The 21,796-nt window shown below is 42.0% G+C and overlaps 1 protein-coding gene across 1 annotated transcript in view; it reads right to left on the bottom strand.

Annotated features, from left to right (window-relative positions):
- Positions 1-21,796, bottom strand: part of LOC107325586 (fibrillin-2) — a 61,819-nt gene that overhangs the window by 33,293 nt on the left and 6,730 nt on the right. Inside the window, 7 exon segments of the mRNA XM_015886618.2 lie at positions 1,615-1,740; positions 7,346-7,471; positions 7,744-7,941; positions 10,847-10,942; positions 12,288-12,383; positions 15,774-15,872; positions 16,663-16,745. Of these exon segments, the coding sequence (XP_015742104.2) occupies positions 1,615-1,740; positions 7,346-7,471; positions 7,744-7,941; positions 10,847-10,942; positions 12,288-12,383; positions 15,774-15,872; positions 16,663-16,745 (824 nt within the window).

Raw genomic sequence — 21,796 nt, 5'->3', positions numbered from 1 at the left:
ATCAGGTGCCCAAACAAGGTGACTCATATGTTATACTTCACAACTTCTTTCTGGAACTGTAACATGATTAATTTGTATTGCAGATTCTTGGATAAAAAAGAGCTTGGAAATTCCTTTTTTTATTTTTTTTTCTGTATTAATTTCCAGGTCTTTTGAAAGAAATCTGTACCTAGTGCTTTCCACTGAGCTAAAAATGATGCTTGCTTTTCTTATAACAGTTCCTCTTTATGCATCCTTGCCTTTCTAAAGGCAAATTAACTTGTTGAACAGTGAAACAGACCCTGGGATTCATTTTGACTCAAGCGAGGGCCCCTGCTGAGAGCAAGTAAATAGAGAACTGATCTATTCGTTATAGCAACTGTTGTCTATTACAAAGAGAAATGGACCATCAAATATTTAGAAGGCTTGTAAAGGAATTTTGATTCGTTAAACATGCAAGATTCATTACAGGTTCTGTAGTCTGGAGGCAAAGCAGCCCGTAAGCCTGGAGAAGGCTTGCCTGGACTCAAGCCAGTTCTGGAAAGCTTTGAAATAGAGCCAAAATAGAGCCAAACCGAGACCACGTGAACATGTGTGTATGAGCTTGTCAAGTGGCACACACTGGCCCAACCAAGTCCTTCATGTAGTCTACAGGATGAGGGCTGCAAGACAGTCATTTCCATATGGGCCTGGAAGTCATATTGTTGCCAGCAACTGCATATCATGGTTGGAAGGTGGGCTATAGGATAATGTGTAAGAGCTTTCACAGCAGCTTTGTGAGCTGACAGGCTCAGCATATGTGCAGGAATAGATGCCCCCAGTGCACTGCCCCATGCTTGGGAAGCACCTCCTTCTCTTTACTGAATAAGGAAGGAAACCAGACAGCCAGCTCAGTGCAAAGCAACTCAGTCTTGAGAGTCTGAGTTCCATGAGATGAGGCAAAGTGAGTCCTAAGCCCTGCTGACTATTAGCTTAAGGCAGTAGAAATTTATGAGCCATTACCTGTGGTCTAAGCAGGAAGGAGGAGGAAATGATAAAAGTCACAATTTATTTACATTGGTTATGCAAACATCTAGAACAAGCTCTTCTGTTCCTTCACCTCCGCAAAGGAAGAAGATGAATGTGCAGTTGTAGAATGTTCCCCATTACCAGGCCCCTCTTTGCTCCAGGAAGACCTGTAGGAGTTCTCTTAGACCTACACTGAGCCTTGCACTGATCACAACCACACTCTGTGCCTGCAAATTCAGTGGCACAGAGAGGAGTGATGCTGGCTGGCATCTAACATAGTAGAAAAGGGGGTAGGAGCACAAGGATCCTTCTTGACCTGCTGTAGGGAGCCTGACTTGGTAGGGGAGTTGGACTTGATGATCTCTGGAGGTCCCTTCAAACCCCTACAGTTCTGTGATTCAAACTGACCACTGTCCTATCCAGACACCTCCTACCTCAGTCCTCCTTCCAGTGTCCCCAGCAGGACGCCCATGAAACAATTCAAGCACTGCAGTGATGTACATGTAACAGACAGAACACAAACCCAGCATTTTCCAGCTACTGCATGAATAATATGTCCTTTTGGAATGATCTATGAATCATCGTCATGGTGTGAAGTCTGGGTTTCACAGCTAGTTAGCATCTTACCAATGCAGCGGGACCCATCGTGGCTGGTCATGAAACCACGTGGACATGTGCACACGTAGCTGCCTGCTGTGTTGGTACACTCTCCACCATCACACACGCCGGAGATTGTGCCACACTCATCCACATCTAGAAAAGAACAAACCAACAGGGATTATGTTTCCTTGCAAACCATTTCCTTCCTGCAGCATGGCTTCTGGACCAGAGCTGAGACCACAAAGGACAGCTGCTGTGTTAAGGACTGCCACGGGATGCTTGTGTGAACTACAGTGATGCATCTCAGAACTAAGTAAGAAACTTCTGGATGAAATGAGTGTGGGCTACTCAGAAGGCTACTGAGCCTCTTCCTGTCCAGAGTGAAAGTGAGAAAAAAAGAGTTAGGAAGGAAATGTCTGACTGTAATCTCACAGTGCCATGCAGTGGCTAGTGATGCTAATGCAGGACTGAAGACATGGGAAAAATACACAGCAGAAACAGGTGGGTGATGTTACCTCTGAAAGACTATTCCTAGACGTCACAGCTCTGCATGGTGCCAGCTCTTATAACAGGATATTAATTACATGGAGTGGTTCTGAGTCCAGGGGAATGACTCAAACCTGGAAAAAGCTGTCTGACATTAAGGGATTTGCAGGACTCAGTTCAATATCTATGCAAGAAACTGTGGGGATGTGGCTGGATCATAAAAACAAGAAACACAAAAATGATGCTGACATTACAATGCCCTACAGTCTCAAAAATAAAAGATGAAAGGTGAAATTCAGGATGGAATCAAGTAGGTAGTTTTATAATGATAGTAATTAAACCTTTGTTTTGGTACCCAGGGAAAGGGCTCTCCAATACTCAGGCTGAATTTAACTCATCTAACTTAATGTCTAATATTAACTAATTTTCTCCCTACAATGGCAAACAGCATCTCCATAGTTCTCTCATGTGGCCTGACCTTGCTTCTCATGTCCATGTCAACAGATATCAAGAGAGAAAGATGGATTCTTATTTGGTTTCTTGGTAACTCTGAAATTATACTTTTGAAAGCATAATTTCTGCTGCCTTTTACACAAAGTAAAAGATATTGCCTTTGTCCTTGCAGTGTTCTTTTATCTCTTTGATGTTCAGAGTCCTTGCAACAGATTACATGACTTGATACCTGGAAAGACAGTAATGCAAACCTATAGAAAACACTTCCCCCACATGGGCCCCTGCAGGGAATGAGATTTTATCACTACAGCCTACCCTGCCATTTAATAACAGGCCTGTGTTTGGTTACAATTTGCAGAACACTCGAAGTGGAAGACCTTTATAAAGCAAACGCTGACTGTACTATTAGAAATAACTATTTAAAACATCCACATATCTCTCTCAAAGTTTGCCATGTCAGAGAGGTGGAGGCCAGATGACATTGGTACTTGGAATGTCAGTCACCCAAGAAAATGTACCATGTTGGGAGAAACAGCAACTTGTATACAGCAAATGTATTCCATTCTTAAGGGAAAACAGAGTTCATTCAAAAAAGTTAAATGAAACTGCAACATTTTTTCTTTCCATTTAAAATCCTTGCTCAGATGAGATGAATGTTAGCAACAGTATCACCAGGAAAAAAAAAGCAAATGTTTCTTAAGACAACTTTTATGCCCCATACTTTGAGAAACAGAGCTCCAGCCTTTGTTTTTCTCCACCACATCTACCTTCTTTAGTATACTGAACCGCCCAAGAGTTTTGATTCATTCAGTGCTGAAGCCCTTGGGGGAGCTTCACACACCTTGACAGACACATATGTGCACCTCTCATGAACACCCAGCTGCCAGTTCTGGCTAGGGAATTCTTCCAACTTCAACCTGGCTACTTCATGACTTTTCCAACTTTCTGCTAAGAATTAAAGCAATATTCTTTGCACTCCAATCTTCAGACAACGGCAGAATTCATTGTAAACGTTGATTTTGGATTTGGTCTCCCATTTGCTGGATTAGACTTGGCCTGATCACTTAACACTGAAGATGCTGGAAGCCAAAGGCTACAGAGCTTCAGAAAGAGAGCTGCAGCCTGCAAAGCCCATCCAACTTGGGTGCCCACAGACATGCTGAAACTCCAGCCTTCCCATCTGCTAAAAATACAGGAACTGATGAAGAAAACATCTCTGTGTCACGTAGCAGAGGTCATGCCTCATCAGCCCTCTTCTCGTGCACCACACAGGACTTTTAGGCCTTCCTTTCCAAAAAGCACAAAGAAACCACAGAGGAGAGCAGCACAGTCCTCCAAACCATACTAAATCCATGGAAATGAGCTTTTAATGGATATAAACAATGAGCTCTTTTGTAGACATTTTGTAAGAAAATTGAAAACATGCTAATAAAATGGCTATCGTGTTCCATTTGGGAGGAAAATGGGCTGGCGCACCCTCTCAGCTCATGGAAAGTACAGGAAAACTCCCTCCAATTTTAAAACATGAATGAGATTCAAAAGAGTAAAAAAAAAAAAAAAAAAAAAGAGCTTTGTCTTCATCAGAAAATTCAAAATGTTGATTGGTTGTGACAAGAAGACTACTGCAGATTAGCCCTTAGGGATATAAGTAACATCTAATGTGTCAGTCTACAAATGCTAAATAGAAAGGGGTTAGTAAAAAGAGGTGGGCTTTGTAATTAATGGATCTATTCCTCTTTGGCCTGTGTCCTGTGGATGCAGATGACTGTCAAAAAAGATCTGTCCTGGATGGATATAAACAGAGCTTGTTGCACACAGCATACAGTGCCTTTCACCTCCATGTCTGCTTTTTGTCTACTTGTACCTTATCATTCTAGAACAATTTTGGTTGTAGGACACATTGCTTCTGGGGCACTGGAAAGCATCTTGGGTGACACATTGGCATTACATACTTCACTGATAACAGAGCGGGCTAGGAATCTTGTCATGTAATAGAGGAAATGCTATTAAGAAAAGAAGTGAAATCATTGGATTTAGCTGTTAAAATTATGAAAGGAAATGATTTACTCAGCCAGTGATTTCACCCTTGAGAACAAGTAAAGAAATTGTTCCCTTAAGTATAATCTTACGGTTGCTTAAAGGATATTTTAAGATGTTACCCTGTGTAACAACCTTCCTTCCCTTTGATTTTTTTGATAAAGATCTTTGTATAAGGAAGATATCTGATTTCAGGTAGGATGTTTTTCTTCATTTTGTACCACTGTTTTTGTGTTCTCCACAACAGTTTTCTTCCAGAGCTGTTAAGAAATTAGCTTAACAGACGCACACCCTTCTTTCAGACCTCACACACCTCTTTTGGTGGTCTCTTCAGCAACTGAGGAAAGATAAGCTATGGAACAGACACTGTAGATGCTGGAGATGTCTCTTTTTATGGTTGTTCAGGAAGGAGAGTGAAAGGAAGCTGTTTATGGCTGCATCATGCTACTTTTGCAGGCATTCTGGGAAGTGAGGACCCACGCAGAGGCCCCTTGCATCTGGATGACAGATTCAGACAATGGATTGTTTTTAATCTTGGTGTATAGAAAATTCCAGCTAAACTGATTTCATATGTGCTTTGTCTGGTCCCCTGCCAGCATGGGTGAGGCAGACCAAGGCAATGAGAACAATTTTTTTGCATACTGAATTTGGGCCCATGGTTCTAGTACAACAGCCCAGCCTTGGCTCACTGACTAGTCAAATTTCTTAGGACATAATTTGATGTGGGGAACTGGTTTGTTGCCTGAGATCTGTGTTTAAGGACTGTTTGGGATTTTACCGTTTCCAAGTCCACGGGCGCTAGAGAGCTGCAAGAAACCCTCCTCTTCAAACTTCAGAAAGTCTCATGGCATCCTGCCAATAAAAATCCACCAACACAGATGTTTTCTCAACATAAAAGACTGTCCAGCCCCCATCAAAGATTAACCTCCATAGCTGTGTCTCACTTTGGAAAAGTTTTTCTGAAGGGCTGAACCCAGGTCGCATGGCATGCATTGACACAAACACTGTTAGAATATTACCAGCAGTGAGTATGTCTGAATATGGAAACAGTCACTTGGAAATAGTGATTTTGTTGTTTTTTATTTTCCCCCCGAGAAGTGACTTTTAGGAGGAACCCCACAGGAAACACATGCTGCAAACCCACAGTGTTAGGAAGGTGGGTTTTTGGCATCCTGACTGCTTCTAATAGCTAGCTACCCACAGCTCTGCCGCTGTAAATAACTTTGCCACCTGGAAACAAATTCCAGGTTAAACATCTGGATTCTAGTGCATTCATCATCCCTTGTCTTCGTTACAACAGAGCTTTGGAGAGGAATGAAAGGCAAGTGTAATTCCTGAAGCCCAGCTAGGTGGGATGCAGTTGCACGAGCACAATGAACACATTCCATCCTTAAAATGGCATACACAGGCCAGCAGGGTTTCATTACAGTATGTGAGAAAGAGCTTTCATATTCAAGACAGGGACAGTTTAATGTTGTTTTCCTACTTATTTGTCAGATGTTTGGAAAACGCAACAAGTGTTTATTCCTCTACTTCTGAGAAGTGCAGTCTGCCTGGCAAGGCACAAGAACTGCTGCAAAACATTTTGGGACAGCATGTTCTTCTTAGAGAGGCCTGCACACCTCTCAGAGAACACCGTGAGCAGTGACAGAGAAGCTGCTGAGGTTGGACCCTAAGGAACTGAAGCTAGGCTATCAAAACAGCATTGAGTGCCCAGATTGGTGGCACTGTGAAGGATAGCACTGAACATACACAATTCTAGTCTGTGCCCTACGTTTTATAGAATCATCACAGAACAAGATCATAGAATTTCCTGGGTTGAAAAAGAATGCCGTCAGACTTCTTGATTCAAGAGATGCTGTTGGTAGCCATGCTTCTGACTAGCAATACCTGCCTCTGCCACTGAATTTTTGTTGGTACTCAAAGACAAAGTTCAGGTTCTGGCCAACACATCAGTTTGGAATAATATCACCAAGCAAGTGAAACACTGCACTCATTTGCTCCACACCTTCATCCTATGAAAACAGGTCTTCTGCAGTGCAGAGATGTTATTTCTGGTTGTCATTCAGTCACCGTATGAGCCAGTCAGAGTCCATGCCAGACTTTCAGTTACTCTGCTGAACTACTGGCACCAAGATGCAAAAAGATAAAAGACCGATTGGATATAAAGGAAATATACCTCACCATAACAGTGGTAACACCCTGGGACAAGAACTCCAAAAGGACAGGTCTCAAGCTTTCAAAACTCCATCAGAAAAGGCCCTGAGCAATATGTTCTAGCTTTGAAGCTTGCCCTAATCTAAGCAGAAGGCTGAACTAGAGACCCCTTCTGCTCAATGAGTCTTGCGTTGGAACTAAAATAGCCTTCAGAAAACATCTGTAGGGGGAAAAAAACCACACACACACACACACACAAAAACAAACAAACGAACAAAAAAAACAAACACAAAACAAAACAAAAAACTGAACAAATTATTCTGAGTTTAAGAAAAAGTTGGATAAGATCTGTTTCTCATTTCCTTGCTTTGCACCCCTGGAAGCAGATCAGGAATTCATACTGCAGTGCATTCTCTGACATGCTTTGATGCTTGCAGAGCCCCATCCAGCTTGGAAGTCAGGATCAAGGTGTGGAGGCTCTCATATCTCTGTTTTCCCAGCCTTGGAGATATCCTGCATTGCTGTAAGATCCTCAGGTGTTTACATGTTTTTCTGTTCTCAGAGAGTACCTGGGAGCAGAATACTGAGCATTCTGATGAAGCTGTGCAAACGTCTGCAGTCTTACCTTCACATCTGTGGCTGGTCTCACTCTGCTTGTGTCCTGCAGGGCATTTGCACTCATAAGAACCCACTGTGTTGATGCAGTTACCACCCTGGCAGAGTCCAGGAATGGCTTGACATTCATCCACATCTACAGGAAGAAAAAAAAAGTAAAGACATTAGAAATTACAGCCATTGAAACTCGTACACATTACAGTTTTTGTCACCTATGAAGAATATCATAGAATTGGTTATCAGGTGGGAGAGCTAAGTCCATGGTGATGTTTTGTGGCATATAGGGATAGATATGGCACATATATTTACATAAATAAACATTCTCTGCACTGCAGCTCCTTCACTGGAGCTTTCAGTACACGTCAGGATGGATAAGATAAAATCCTCTTACGTGTTCATGACACTTACCTTGGCAAGCTCCAGTACGAATGTTGGGAATGAAACCTCGACGACACGGCTGAGGCTGGGCAGGACACATTTCACAGGGGTGACCCCATGCACGCCCAATGGTTGCACAACAGAGGGTTTTCGTGCAAACTATTCCAGTTAGCTGGCCTTGACACATCTGGTTATTTACTTGGCTAAAGCAGGGACCAGTACGATAGTCTGAGGGAAAATAAAAACAACCGCAGGTTAGATCATGATACAAGCACAAGGTTGTCTGTCTAAACAGCCTGTCTAGTCATACTGGGTCTATTTCTCATTCTACCAGCCAAGTTATTTAAGTGCAGACTCACAGAATTGTAGAATCATAGAGTCACCAAGGTTGGAAAAGACTGATCTTCTGCTAATTTTAATGGGTCCAATTACTAACGATTGAATGAGGCACCAATCAAGTTTGCCTTTAAGGAAATAAATGTGCTTAAGAGGCATCTAAAGACCTGCTACAGTCTACATACAGGATCCCATCTTCCAGCCTTACAGCAACAGCATCCACTGGTAGAACATGTGTGAATAGCAGTTTTTCCACCTGCAGGTAAAGTTCTCATTAAAGGGACTGCAGGAAATATGGGATCAGGCCTTATTTTAGGAAGAAAATCTTCAGTCAGACTGAGTCTTTCCAACTCTATGAGAGAGACTTTCAACACAGCAGGGCCATGCACATCCAGTCCTTCACCAATCAATTCTAGATTTAAAAAACAACACACTAGCTCACTGCCTGGCTTATCTCCTCCAAAAAATAGAAAACAGCAAATCCTCGTTACAGGACAGACATCAGGTTTCCTCCCAGCATCTATCAATCATCAGCTTCATCAGTGCATGGCTCTCACTTTTCTTTCTCACCCTATTAACTTCAAAGCAGACTGTGCTCAGTGCATTGCTCTGTGGACTGCTTATCTCCATGAGTCAGATTAGGTTACTATTCATATCCTCATCTCAAGCAGCCCACAAGGAATGAGAGTGCTCCAACTGCAGAATGCAACAAGGAATCAGAGCTGCAGCATCAAAGTGTTCATGTAAACCATAAGAAATTAGATTCCTCATTATGTTCTTTGTTTTCAGTTCTCTCCTATCCCCAACCCCGCTCTGACAGTATGGCTTCAAGTACCAGCAAACCTAAACTATGGACTATATGGGGAACGGCTGCTTATGAGGGTGGACAGTGATAAGACAAGGGGGAATGGTTTTAAACTGAGTCAGGGAAGGTTTAGGTTGGATATCAGGAGGAAATTTTTCACAAAGATGGTGGTGACGCACTGGAACAGGTTGAAGATGCTCCATCCTTGGAGGCATCCAGGGCCAGGCTGGATGTGCCTCTGGGCAGCCTGGTCTGGTGGTTGGCAATCCTGCACATAGCAGGGGGGTTGGAACGGGATGAGCATTGTGGTCCTTTTCATACCAGGCCATTCTATTATTATATGAAAGCCTTGTGCCAACACTCATCAGAGATGTCCTTTATAATTCGTTTAATCTGTACAAATGTGACAATTTTTTAACACTCATGTCCTTCTCTCCTTTTTTGGTCTCTCTTCCCACAGATTCATTTTCTTCTACACTAAGTCTTTCCCTCCTATATCAATGTAACGTAAGTTCATGTTACCCAACATGTCAAGCAGAGGGGGAGAAACGATGCTAAGATTCCCTGAGTACTTTGCTATTACTGTGTTTACTTCTGAAGTGGAGCATTTCCTGAATGAAGTGTGAAGGTAGTTGGCTTGCTTCCATTACAAAGCAGCCTCTTACTGGAGCTGCTGAACGTGCAACCTGTGGTGTGTACAGCAGCAGAAACTATTTCTGAAGGCAATTAAAGACTGCTTTAACTACCTGTCATTTTCTTTGTAGTCTTTAACCAGAACAGTCTCCCATTTTGCACTCTGGATGTAGTATATTTAAGGATATTAGGGTTACTTAGGCCATAAATAATGGCAGAGAGCAGCTTTCAGTAACTATGTACAATCAATAAGTGTACAGAGGCTAGACTTATATGGATGTTTGGTTCAGTAGGATTATCGCAATGGAAAGACAATAACAAGTGGAAATGCTCACTGATGTTAAAAGGTCACAGTAAAACTCCACAAAGAAGCAGTCTCCAAAGAGATCCTTCCTCAGTGGCAGTCAGTCCTTAAATAGGGTCTAGAAGAGATGGAGCCAGGCTCCACCATCAGCTTATCCTTGGAAGGGTTAAGTTCTTCACTGCTACAGGACTGATTACCAGTAAGTCAGTCACAGCCACCCCACCTGGCTACAAATTCCCAGCCTTCCCAGCCAGGAGTCTCTTTGAGAAGTGTAACTTTTAACATCCCCTAGCCAAGCAAGTGCTCTGCTTGTCTTGGCAGGGTAGAACTGTGTATACACAGCTGGAGAGCTTGTTTTGTCTCTTAGTACAAGTCTGGACCAAACCAAATCTCTATAGGCTTTCTAAAAATGCACTCTTTATTTAAAGAATTTTATACATTACAAGATGTCTCCAAAGTTTGCCTACACTCAGTCCCATTTTGCCTGCCTCTCCCACCCCCTCTTCCATTACTTCTCCTACCAAGCAAAGAGTGAAGTCCTTTGAATTTTTAAGTCTGTCCTGGCATTGCTGTGCCCCTCACACTCAGTACAGGGCACTGCACTGGGGGTGGGCAAGAGGTTGGGAAGGAGGTATAGGAGAGATGGGACTTGAACTGACCAATGGGATATTCCATGCGATATGACTTATACTTAGCAATAAGACCCCAGGAACAGGAGGAAAGAGGAAAATAATGTGGTTCTGGACGTTGCCTTGCCTCAGGCCCTACTTCCTAGGAAGAGGTTGGGCATCCTTCTGCTTCCATCTTTGCACTGAACATAATGGAAGAGTTCTATACTGTCAGCTATGTGAGTGGAAGGGATGGTCTTCTGTCACGAGACAGTTTTGATGCCTGTTTGAAAAAGTAAACCTTTTTCAAACCGAGTTTACTCCTAGAATTAGGATTTGGAATCTAGGAAACTGCAGAAATTCACTCAGAATCAAGTATCCCTAGCATACATACTTGAATATACAACTCCTGTATTCAGTCAGTGATAGTATGGAGACATTTCTTACCTCTCTCACACTGGGGGCCAGTAAATCCATAAACACAAGCACAACGATTTGGTCCAATGCAGCGACCTCCATTCTGACAGCTATTCTCACAGACAGCTGTTTAGAAATAGAAGTGGAAATCAGTGATTTCTGCTCTCAAGAAAATGACAGTGTGAGCTGTGTAGTGCTGGAAGAACTCAGGATATCACCTACTTTGTGTTATTTACTCACCAAGAATTTCTTCCATGTAGTGAGCACATAGAGGAAAGCATGATTTTTTTTATTTTTATTTCCCCTCAAAAATAATTTCCTGTTTATGAGTGAAACCATTTATAAAAAGGCTATAAACTCCTGTTTCACTAGAGAGGATTTCCTGTGCTCTGGAATCTCAGCTCATTCAGGTCAGCACTGGGTTTTAAATGTCAAGGTCAAGATGAATTTATACAAATGAGAAACTGCATGGACAGTTTAAATCTAAGGAGAGGAGAACAGGAAGACAATAAAATGCAAGAGAGACCATTCAGCCATTTCATCCCATGCATCTGAAGCAAAGAAGAACCAGAGGCCATTGTGATATGGCAGCAAACAAACATTCCTTGACTTCAGATTAGTCCTGCTATTCTTAGTTGAAAATCTGCTGTCAACACAATGGAAGTAACGGCAGAGGTTAAAAACCTCATTAAACCTTATTAAAACCTCAGTGTTTGTTGGATCTAAGTAGGGCTGTTAAGGTATTTCCTAAAATTCCTGTACAATTTTTCACCCTTTGAGCGACTCAGTTACCTAGCACCACTGACACACTGAAGATGACACATAATCTCACCTGAAAAGTGAGATCCACAGCAATCTTGTACAGCACCTGAGTGTGACCATTACTAGTTTAGTGCCCAATGCCAGGGAGCAGAGGCCAGGTACTGCTGCACATCACAGTCTTCAAAGGTTACACCCATTTCAGAGCCAAGGAAGCTGAAATCAGCTTGGCTGGAAAGCTGCCAGCGGCATCCCACCCTGCCAGTGATGTGCTGCCAATATCTGAACTGTTATGAAAACTCTACTGAGGATATTATAGGTGGAGCTGGTAGCAGCACTTAATAAAGGTTGCTTAGCACACTCCAGTATAAGCTCTGGTTTACTGTTACTTACAATTTTCCCAAGCTTTAACTGTTCAAAATGAAATTTTCCATATGGTGTGTCTGCCTTCAATTGAACTTTTTGGAAAGCTCCAGCAAAAATGAATCAGTTGTAGCTGAGGATAAGCTTAGGGAAAATATGGTCTTTTGTCTGTCTTAAAGAAACTTCTCATAGATTTCACTGAGAACCTCAGCAGTTCTCACATTCATACAGGGATTTCAAATTTGCCTGTAAAATTCCATTTGATCAGAGATTCTTTAATATTGTAATTTAATATGCCTTGCCCTTCTGCTCACTATGCATACATACAGCTGGTGTTGCAAGTACTTACGCTGACCACAGTATGTTCCGGTGTAACCTTTCTGGCAGAGGCAAGATTCCTCATTGCAGCTTCCACCATTCATGCATCTGACATTGCAGGTTTGGACTGTGAAGAAGAGCAGAGAAGTATTACAAGACAATGCAGCAAATAACCCATGGCAGGAGGTGCACACCTCACGTGTAACTTTCTTAATCTCTTCTCTCAGTGCACAGGTGATGTTAAACATTCCTTCAAGTTAAATGAAGTCTCTGCTGAAGCCTCACTAAAGATTTTGTGCCCACAATGGGTTAAAGGCTTGTGCTTTTACTAAGGTAATATTACTCCAGTGTTTGTTACAACTATAAACACTGTAGCCTGTTCTGTATTCCCTGGACACAAGACATTTGTACTGTTCTACAGCTGGAAGTATTGCACTGTTGAGGCAGGGACAAGACAGGAATGTTACAAGCAGTGCAACGTTATGAGCAGTGTAGGGGAGGTAACCATGACAAGGTGGGATTGCTGTCTTATGGCAAGCAGTCTTTAACAGAAATAGGCATCATTCTATGGAAACTAGAGGCACTCAACAGGATCTACCCTGATTAAACACCTGAATTTTTTGTCTTTAAAAAAAGATGCAGCTCATGTGACTGAGAGTAAAGGCATATTTATGCTAGAGTAGTAGAGTTTTTGCTCTATTTTCAAGATATGCTTTTCTCATTCTGGGTTATTTAATCTTTAAAACATTTTCTTATTACAAGCATGTCAAATGCTATGAGAGGAGTTGGGAGTAGAATTTATTCTGTGAAGGAAAACCATAAATTTTAAAGGTATTTCTCTTTTTGTTCCAATGACCATGTGGCCTTATTAATGAATTCATCCCATACAAAAGAGAGCTTTTAACAAACCTGCAATGAGAAGCATGCATTATCTATTCTTTCTCTGTTAAAGTTCAGCTTCCACTGTAGATTATGGAGCAGTGAATGTGAATAATACACTCTAGGGAAACAACAGTAATACAGAAGAAACAGACAGTTTTATACTGATGGAAACACAAAGCCAGTACTAGCTTTAACTGCTTCATTACTATACAATATTAAAGGAATGTGATATTAAAGTAGAAGAGTCCAAAAGGGGAGGATTATTACTAAAGCCTGGCTTACAAATACAGATCAAACAGCTTTCATTTGTTACTGAAATGCCTGGAACAACGCATTCTTTCTTTGTCAAAAATGACAACTCAAATTGCAAGTGCCTCAGGTTACAGCAAATTAAGTGAAAACTGTTTTTCAGCACATACATCACAGTTCCTGTCTGTCAGGATAGGAGGGGCTGGGAGAGCTGGGTTGTCCATCCCCCAGAAGAGAAGTCTCCATGGAGACCTAAGTGCTGCCTTCAGTATTGAAAGGGGCTGTAAGAAGGAACAGGACAGACACTTTAGAGGTCTGTTGTGACATGACACAGGGAAGTGGTTTCAGACTAAAAGGGGGGACTAGAAAGTGCAGCAGTGAGGAGACGCTCGGATGAGGTTTGTGTCTTCCCTCTACATGTAACAGCAGCTCCAAAAGAGAAGAGCTGGTGGCAGAGCAAGTGAAACATTTGCCCAAAAGGCAGCAGAATTTCTCAGTCTGCTAGATTTGGAGTGCAGAAGAACATCTTTCAACTGAAAATTGAAAGGCCTGTTACACTTTGTCAGGATTTTCCAAGATAGCAGAAACAAAAGTTCTAGGAAAAAGAGAATGACAGCTCACCCCTGTTAACTCTTCCCACTGCACTGGATCAGTGTTATTTTTAAGGATTGGTGGTTGTGGCTGATCTGCCAGCCATCAGCAGTACAGTTTGCAGACAACTTTTACGTCTCCTAACAGATTGCTACTATTTCAACAGTCACTTGCATATTACTCTTTAAATGCCTTTGCTCCCTCAAGTAAGAAACCAAACTTTTTGTTATGACAGAGAGAGGCAGATCAGCTTTTATTGCCTCTGGAATGCACTGTTTGACTATTTTACCTCCCTGAAGCATTCATGATAAATGTAGATACAAACATCCCCTCAATGAATGCCAGATTTGATGAAGCCTCTGCAGAGAAACCAACCCTAACTCCGAGCGCTTGCTGAAATCCACCCCAGGCACAGAGGGCCAAGTCTGTGCCCAAATGTATACACTGCTTACAGCATTCCTTGCATTCCTCTGTGATTGCTAACATCTGGACCCTCATTCCAGAAACTTTTGTGTCTCCAGCACCTTCCTCTCAGCAGAGCACTGGCAAGGTCTGCAAAGCAGTGCTCACATATGCTTCAGTGATGAGCACTTTCTGGGGACATCTGCAGGGTTGAAGGGCAATGTGGCACTCTGCGATCAGATACTGGGAATTTCCTTCTTTGTGTCATGCTCTGAATGTGGCTTTGAGGTTCGAAGGGAGTTGGTCTCTGGCCTTCAGTCAGATGCCTGCAAGTCATTTTATTAACAATAGCATGCCTATAGATGGGCAATAATGGAAAATAAATTACTGAGTTGTCTCCAGCAATCGCCATGAGACCTAAAAGATGCTCTAAAATCCCACTGGATTCTGCATCTTGCTTAGAGCCCTGGAAAAAATAATCAGCATTCTTCAAACATTGTGCCACTAGATGCACACATAGATCACAAGACTCATTGAATTACAGCATGTCTGGGCTTGGAAAGCACTTCACATCCCCCTCATCTCCTGCTGTGGGCTGGGTACCTCCCCAGCTCTGACTGCCCAGGGCCCATCCATGGCCTGGGGCAGCTCCAGGGTTGAGGCATCCACAGCTCTGGCCAGTTCCAGGGTCTCACTGCCCTCCGAGTGAAGCATTTCTGCCTGACATCCAATATACTCTCCCCTCTTTTAGTTTAAAGCCATTCCTCCTTGTCTTGAATACGTTCTGAAAAAATTACCAGAGGGTTATGGGAATTGCCTGCTGGATATTTGACTGTCACTCTTCAGAGTCCTCCAGTTTGTTTCTATGCAGTATTTTTCAAAAACCTCAGCCACATAAGCTCCTCCCTGAGCTTTTCAGATTTTTGTCCTAAAAGTCTGAGAGAAAAAGGCAGAAAAAGTGGCAATAAAATTTCTGCATTCCCAACTCAGCCAGCACGTTAACTTAGTGTCACTGCAGTTCACTAAAAGCACTGAGTGACTCTCCCTGAAATTCAAATTGCAGCCTAAGCAAAGCATGAATGAATGTAACACTGGAAAAAATAATTGTTTGGTAAACATCAACAGTGACAGATTTAATTCTAGTTCTTTGAGCAGTCAGGAATGGATGGACTCTTTGGCAGCAGTGTTGCTATTTGCTGCTTTGAGATTCAGTTACTGAGCTTTATCCTATATGGTTTCTCATACTAAAGAAGCATAAATCAAAAGAAATGAAAGATTTTTCAAATACTGCCCTAGTCAGTTTAGGACCTTCTGACCTATTTTGACTGCAAAATTTTTATGAAATCACGTAAGTACTCCAGATGGAGGAGAATCATCACCACTGTTTTCTTACCTCCAGCTGAGCCACAGTTGGGAGAGAGTTGTCCATTGGAGCATGTGCACATGTTTGGCCGTGAACAAAATCCATCACCACAAGAATTCCTGCAAATTGCTGGAGGAAAAAAAAGGAGACAGTGATTAACACAACATGCTCGTGTGTGAACTTACTCACAAGCATAGTTCTGGCTGTCAAAAGGGTGTGAATTCACCTTGTTTGAAGAATAATCTGGGGAGGAATCTGGGGCACATTTTGAAGACACCAGTGTGGGCAGGACAACCATATGCAGAACTCCATATCTAATTAATCTATATTTCCATCAATGAAGTCAAATGCACTTAACTCTGGAGTCATTAACTCTGGAGCCCCTTAATGTACTGTATAGGTGTGTGTCGGCACTTGAGAGTATAATAATACTCTATTTCAAACAGGACAAATACCTGTTGCAACAGAGGTGTGATCTACACAAGTCAGCATTCTGCTTTAGAAATAGGATACTGAAAGAAAGATGAAAATTCCTGCCTCTGGACACTTTCATATGATAACGTGCTTACAATGGCAGCACCTAGCTCTTATCTAGCAGCCAAATTATTTCATCTCAATAAAGACTCTAAAATTACTTTCTCAGGAGTCACTAAAACTTCCTATGAGCAAATACACAAGCTGTCAAGCAACAGGGAACAGCAGCAGCTTGGCAGAAGATAAAAGGCTGTGCCCTAAATAGGACCGATTGCAACAACCCTGCTTTAAACAAGAGTAGTAGAGACATGAATACCCAGCAATCCCTGCTCCTACCACAGTGGATTATGAAATGCCTTGTCATCTGCTGAAGTGTGCAGTATGTTTTCCTTCCCACGTGGCAGTGAGTTCCCTTGGTGCACTTAACAAGAAAATGGATACTCACGGACAATGCACTGGTTCCCTCCAGGCAGCGTTTTCCAGCCGGGACAGCAGTAGGAGTGGAACCTTGAGCCACAGACATTGGGTCTGAAAATTAAAAACAATTTTTTCCTGTTAACAAAGAGTGCCACGGGATATTTAGTACATATCACTGCTGCATGAGAACAGTTGAATAGTCTCTTAAATGACATTTTTTCTGCCAAAATCCACTCCCTTGCTCCAAGCTTAAATAAGTCTTGTTTAATTCCCACTGAATGGAGTCACCATACAATATTTTAATAACTGATTTCTGACCTCCCTGTTCAGAAAGCCCCAATTAGCTACACATTCATGCAAAGGGGGCTGAAGGCACATGACTGCCAACATTTCAGCTATGATACACTGTGCTAGGACCATGGACCTCAAAGCTCATGATGCACAGAAAGTGTTCTTACAGACTGACTTTCTTTCATCTGATGACTTGCACAAAACATGTGGTTGTTACATGCAGTGGGGAGGCAGAGGCTGCTGAGATGGCTGGGCACCCTGAGCACAACAGCCAATCTCAGTAGCACCTTGTAGGGTCCATCTCCCAGGTTCCAGTCTTTATTCTGGCAAGAACTTGCAGTTGTTTGAGGCAACAGACCCATAGCTGAGAGAAGCTAGTGTGTTCCACAGTACTCAGAATAAACCACCCAGGCATACACAAGTTTTCAACCCTCAGCATGACTGCAGACATACAGTAGACACTGAGAAAGAGAAAACACACAGTAATCGTGAAGCACACATACAACATGTGTGCATAAAACACACAATAAACATAAAGAAGACAGCAGATACATAGAAGTAATACACTGGACACAGAAGAGACATAGCAGAAACACAATGTGTGACCAGTAGTCACAATGAAGATGCGCAGTGCACATCCAGCAAATGTACAGCAGAAGCACAGCAGACACAAAACAGAGACACGGCAGAAGTGCAGCACATGGGCAGGACATAACCAACAGATGTGCAGCAGACATGCAGCAGATATATGGCAGATGTCTAGTAGAAATGCTGCAGGTGTACCCTTCCTAGTGTAAAGAAACAGGACATTCTCCAAAGGGAAAAAGCAACCGGGTAGAGTTTACAAAAATGACAAAACAGACAATTTGGGCTGAGAATAAACTCTCAAAATCCCTCTGTTGAATATCTCCATTAACAATGAAGATGGATTCTGCTCTCAGCAAGTTTGCTGACTGGACAAAGCTGGGAAGAGTGGCTGACACTGCAGAAGGCTGTGCTGCCATTCAGTGAGAGCTGGATGGGATGGATGCACTTTTTTGTGCAAAGGTGTGTGCTGCTCTCCTTCCCAGTTCCAGTGTTTCCAGAGCATACAGTGACCCATGTGGAAACTGTGGCAACTGTCTACATGTGCTGCATTTGTCTGGTGCTGTCTGAAGCCGCCTTTTCCAAACCTTAAGTGCAAAATCAAAGTCTCTGCTATAACACCGTCAAATTTGTTGTTACATTTCAAGGCTGAGAATAAATCTGTATTTTGACTTCAAATGGGCTTAGTTTTTTCTAAGAGGATGGGCATCTGTTGCTTCTCCTGTGATGAGCAGATAAAAGGGGACCCTGAGTGCAGAATTGCTTCTGTTGCCATGGATTTAACTGCCCTGCAGATGGGGGAACATTCTGGGCTTCAGTTCCTGATTGCATTAGGTTGCATTAGGTTGGAAAAAGTACAAAGCCAGCCAGTACTGCCACTGATACTCAGTTGTAAATCTGAGTAGCAGTAGATATACATCTGCGGTTGGCATTAACTTGGAAAACAAAGTTCACTCTGAGCAGATGGCGGTCCTATAAATTCAAAATTTCAGCTCTCAGGTCCTAAGAATATGGAAGAGATGAATTGATGATCTTTAATGATATAGGATTCTCGATCCTGGAAAACATGAGCTGGCAATACACGTTCTCCTCAGTGAGAGGGTATGGATAAATAGCATCTCATTTACTTGTTCAGCAGACAGCAACCACAGCTCATAGTGAAATGCTCTAAGTAACAAGAAGGTGAAAGCTAGAGGAAAACTCATTCAAGTTCAGCAAATTTGCACACATCATTCTTATTATAACTGGTAATCAAAACCCACAGATATTTTAGAGTTCTAAATTATAAATGAAGAGATTTTTTTTGAGCTCTCCTGATTTCAGCTTTACCTCTTTGGTAGCCAGTAGTAGCAAGAGGGTCTTATCCAGACATGATGCAGTCCTGGAGAGACATAACTATGTTGAGAAAGTGCTAGCAGCCCTGTGACTTTTTCTTTGGGTATTAGAGCCATGGAGGCAACAGAGCTCATGCAAAGAAGGGAAAGGCTAAAAAGATGTTAAAGATAATTATTCTAATGAAAATTAATATTGATTAAAGGATGATGCTAAGAAGGGACAGAGGGAAGAGCAATGTTGGCCATAGCATCTTCTTTGTTCACTTTAAATAAACAATAGGATTACAGAGATAAGCATGAATTTCCATTGATGGCAACAAGTCCTGCCTGCTGGCAATGATTGCATCTGAGAACTGGGAGAACAAGCACTGAAGCATGAACAAGCACTGGGAGACAGTTCATACCACAAAAATGTCCACAGGCTCAGGATGCCAATCTGCTAGTGGGGACAGAACACAAGTGGCATTGGACAGTTCCTATTAGCAGCCTGAGAACTACAGCCTAGAGCATTGAATTGTTGCCTACTGGTGATGCAAGCAGGTAAAAAGGGCTCAGCCAGCCAATTATTGTCAGATGCCTGGTGTGACCCCAGCAGAACTGTACTCATTGTTAAACGTAGAAGAGGGCAGACAGCACAGCATGTGAAGTTTGGGCTAAGAATGTTCTGCAGACTCAAATACAAGCCAAAAACTAAGTACAGCTACCCCAAACTTCCTGCTTAACCCACAGCTATGTGCTCAATGCACGTTTGTTTTGTTTTTCCAAAATGACCGCCTCACTGCTTAGTCAGAAGAAGACCTTTTAGTACTCTGCATCTTGAACTCTCAGTTCCATGGCACTTTAAGCCTATTTATCTTGGGTGCCAGTGATCTGAGAAAACTGTTGTAAGGATTTGTGGAACAGATCTCTGAGATGAACTCAAAACAATACTGCATTCATCAGTCCCCAGATTTCGCTTATCAGCTCCTTAGAAAGACTCTGCTAAAAAGCAATTTAATTTCACAAGAAATGACCATTGTCTGTTCCTATTTGTAAGTACAGTCACGTGGCATCTGTCTGTGGTCCATATATAGCACATTTTCTCAGTGACTAAGAATGGATGCATGTAGAACAATATAAACATAAGAAATAATTTCCCCAGTATGGCCCTTAATTCTACATTTTCAGTCAAGGATGTCCTGAGATAGATTTGATTTCTATGCATGTAGTAATCTTTGGCAAATGTCTACTCTATGAACTTCTCTAGACTCCTCTTAACAGCTTCTTATCTCGTGGGTAGCACCATAACTTCATTTAGAAGTCCATCAAGCTTACCCAAACTCCTTAGCTTTCCTTCACCTCTTCTCTTTGCATTTTCTAGATATCCCAAGTGACTGTAAAATCTCTCTGCTGCTTCACAGTGCATCTGTTTTGGGTGAAACAATTCTGACATGTTACATGGGATGAACAAATAGTTGCTGCCCTTCTTACTTGCTACATTTAGTTTTTATTTATCTTCAAAGATTCATTTCAAAAATATTTATGGTGAAATCAAACCACTTAGATTATTCTCAGAACTTCTGTTTGTTCAGCTTTAGGAGTGGCCATTGACACAAACAGTACTCAGGATATCCACAAGCCATTTTGAGTTACTCTTTGCTGTTAATTCACCAGCTCAGTGACAATTTCGCTAACTACGGGCTAGTAAATGTTTATTTTATATTGCAGAATCTGCTATCCACAGAAGATCTATTTTACGTATGAGACACAGAAACACTTTTTAGAGTATTTGTCCTTGCAACTTAATTTCTTATCATGGAATTTGTGCCTGTGCAAAGTCAAGTAAGAGGAATTTGCGCATCAATATAATTACTGCATACTCTAGTTGTATAAGATTGAAGCCGGTGGTTTTTCCAAGGAAGATGATCTTGCCTCTCCACTGAATCATAGGCAATCTTTCCTATTCAAAATTCTTTCTGGTATTGATCTTAGCCTGATTCTTTGTTGGACCCCAGGGACTATCCCACACAATAAGTGGGAACACCACTGCAGGCAGTGGAGATTACTAGGAGGACAATAATTACTGTCAAATGTGATAGCGGTTTTTGTCCATGTATCTCTCCATCTGTAGGGATTTGTGATTGTGTCACGGTGTGAAAACTAATCTGAAACAATGCTGACATTTCTCTTCCTGGAGTTGGTTAAATATCCTGCAGATTCACTTATTTGAGTGTTTCCATCACTCTGGTTTCTGATAAAGACCCTGAACACACACACACAGTAAGTGGGAGCCTGGTTGCATAAACTGTAAAATTAAGAAAAGGGACATTTTAGCTAGCAGTGCTTTTTATTAGCACCATGGTTCCTGCTCGAAACAGGAATTCACTTTCAAAAGAATTTTCTATCACTTCGAGGTCAATAGTTCTTTTTCTTTAATAAAGACTCCAAGCTGAGCTTCTGCATTTAAAAGACTGTGATTCTGGGACTTTGAGGAAACCAACAGCTCACTAAACTTCCACTAGTGGCTGGGATGGTAAAGGTACAGGAAGAATTTGCTGACTCCTATTTAAGCCAAATTCTTTTTCATAAAATTGGTGAAATTATTATCCCCAGCCTTAGCAGTGGCAGAATCATGCCCATAATCATGAAATGAACACATTGCTTTTTTCAAGGATCTGCCCTTTATAAAGGCTTGTTTCTAATAGACCTAAAGTAACAGTAACACAAGAGAGGGAGTGGTGTAATGGTGAGATCCTATTATGCAAGGACAGGAGAGATGATGACAGCTAATAATTACTGTACTAAGATGCTTGCAGAACTGCAATGTCAAGGATCAAACCAGATTAAAGTGCTGCTGGAAATCATTTGCTCTGTGCACATCTCAGTGAATTGGAAGAGCAGCAAAGCTGGTCTACACTGTGCCCAACTCCCTCTAACATTAAACATCATCACAGCGTCAACTTCAATTTAAAT

The sequence above is a fragment of the Coturnix japonica genome, chromosome 28, assembly GCF_001577835.2.
Source record: "Coturnix japonica isolate 7356 chromosome 28, Coturnix japonica 2.1, whole genome shotgun sequence".
NCBI classification, from domain to species: Eukaryota; Metazoa; Chordata; class Aves; order Galliformes; family Phasianidae; genus Coturnix; species Coturnix japonica.
Note: the sequence above shows the minus strand (reverse complement) of the source record. Positions and strands in the feature narration are given on the sequence as shown.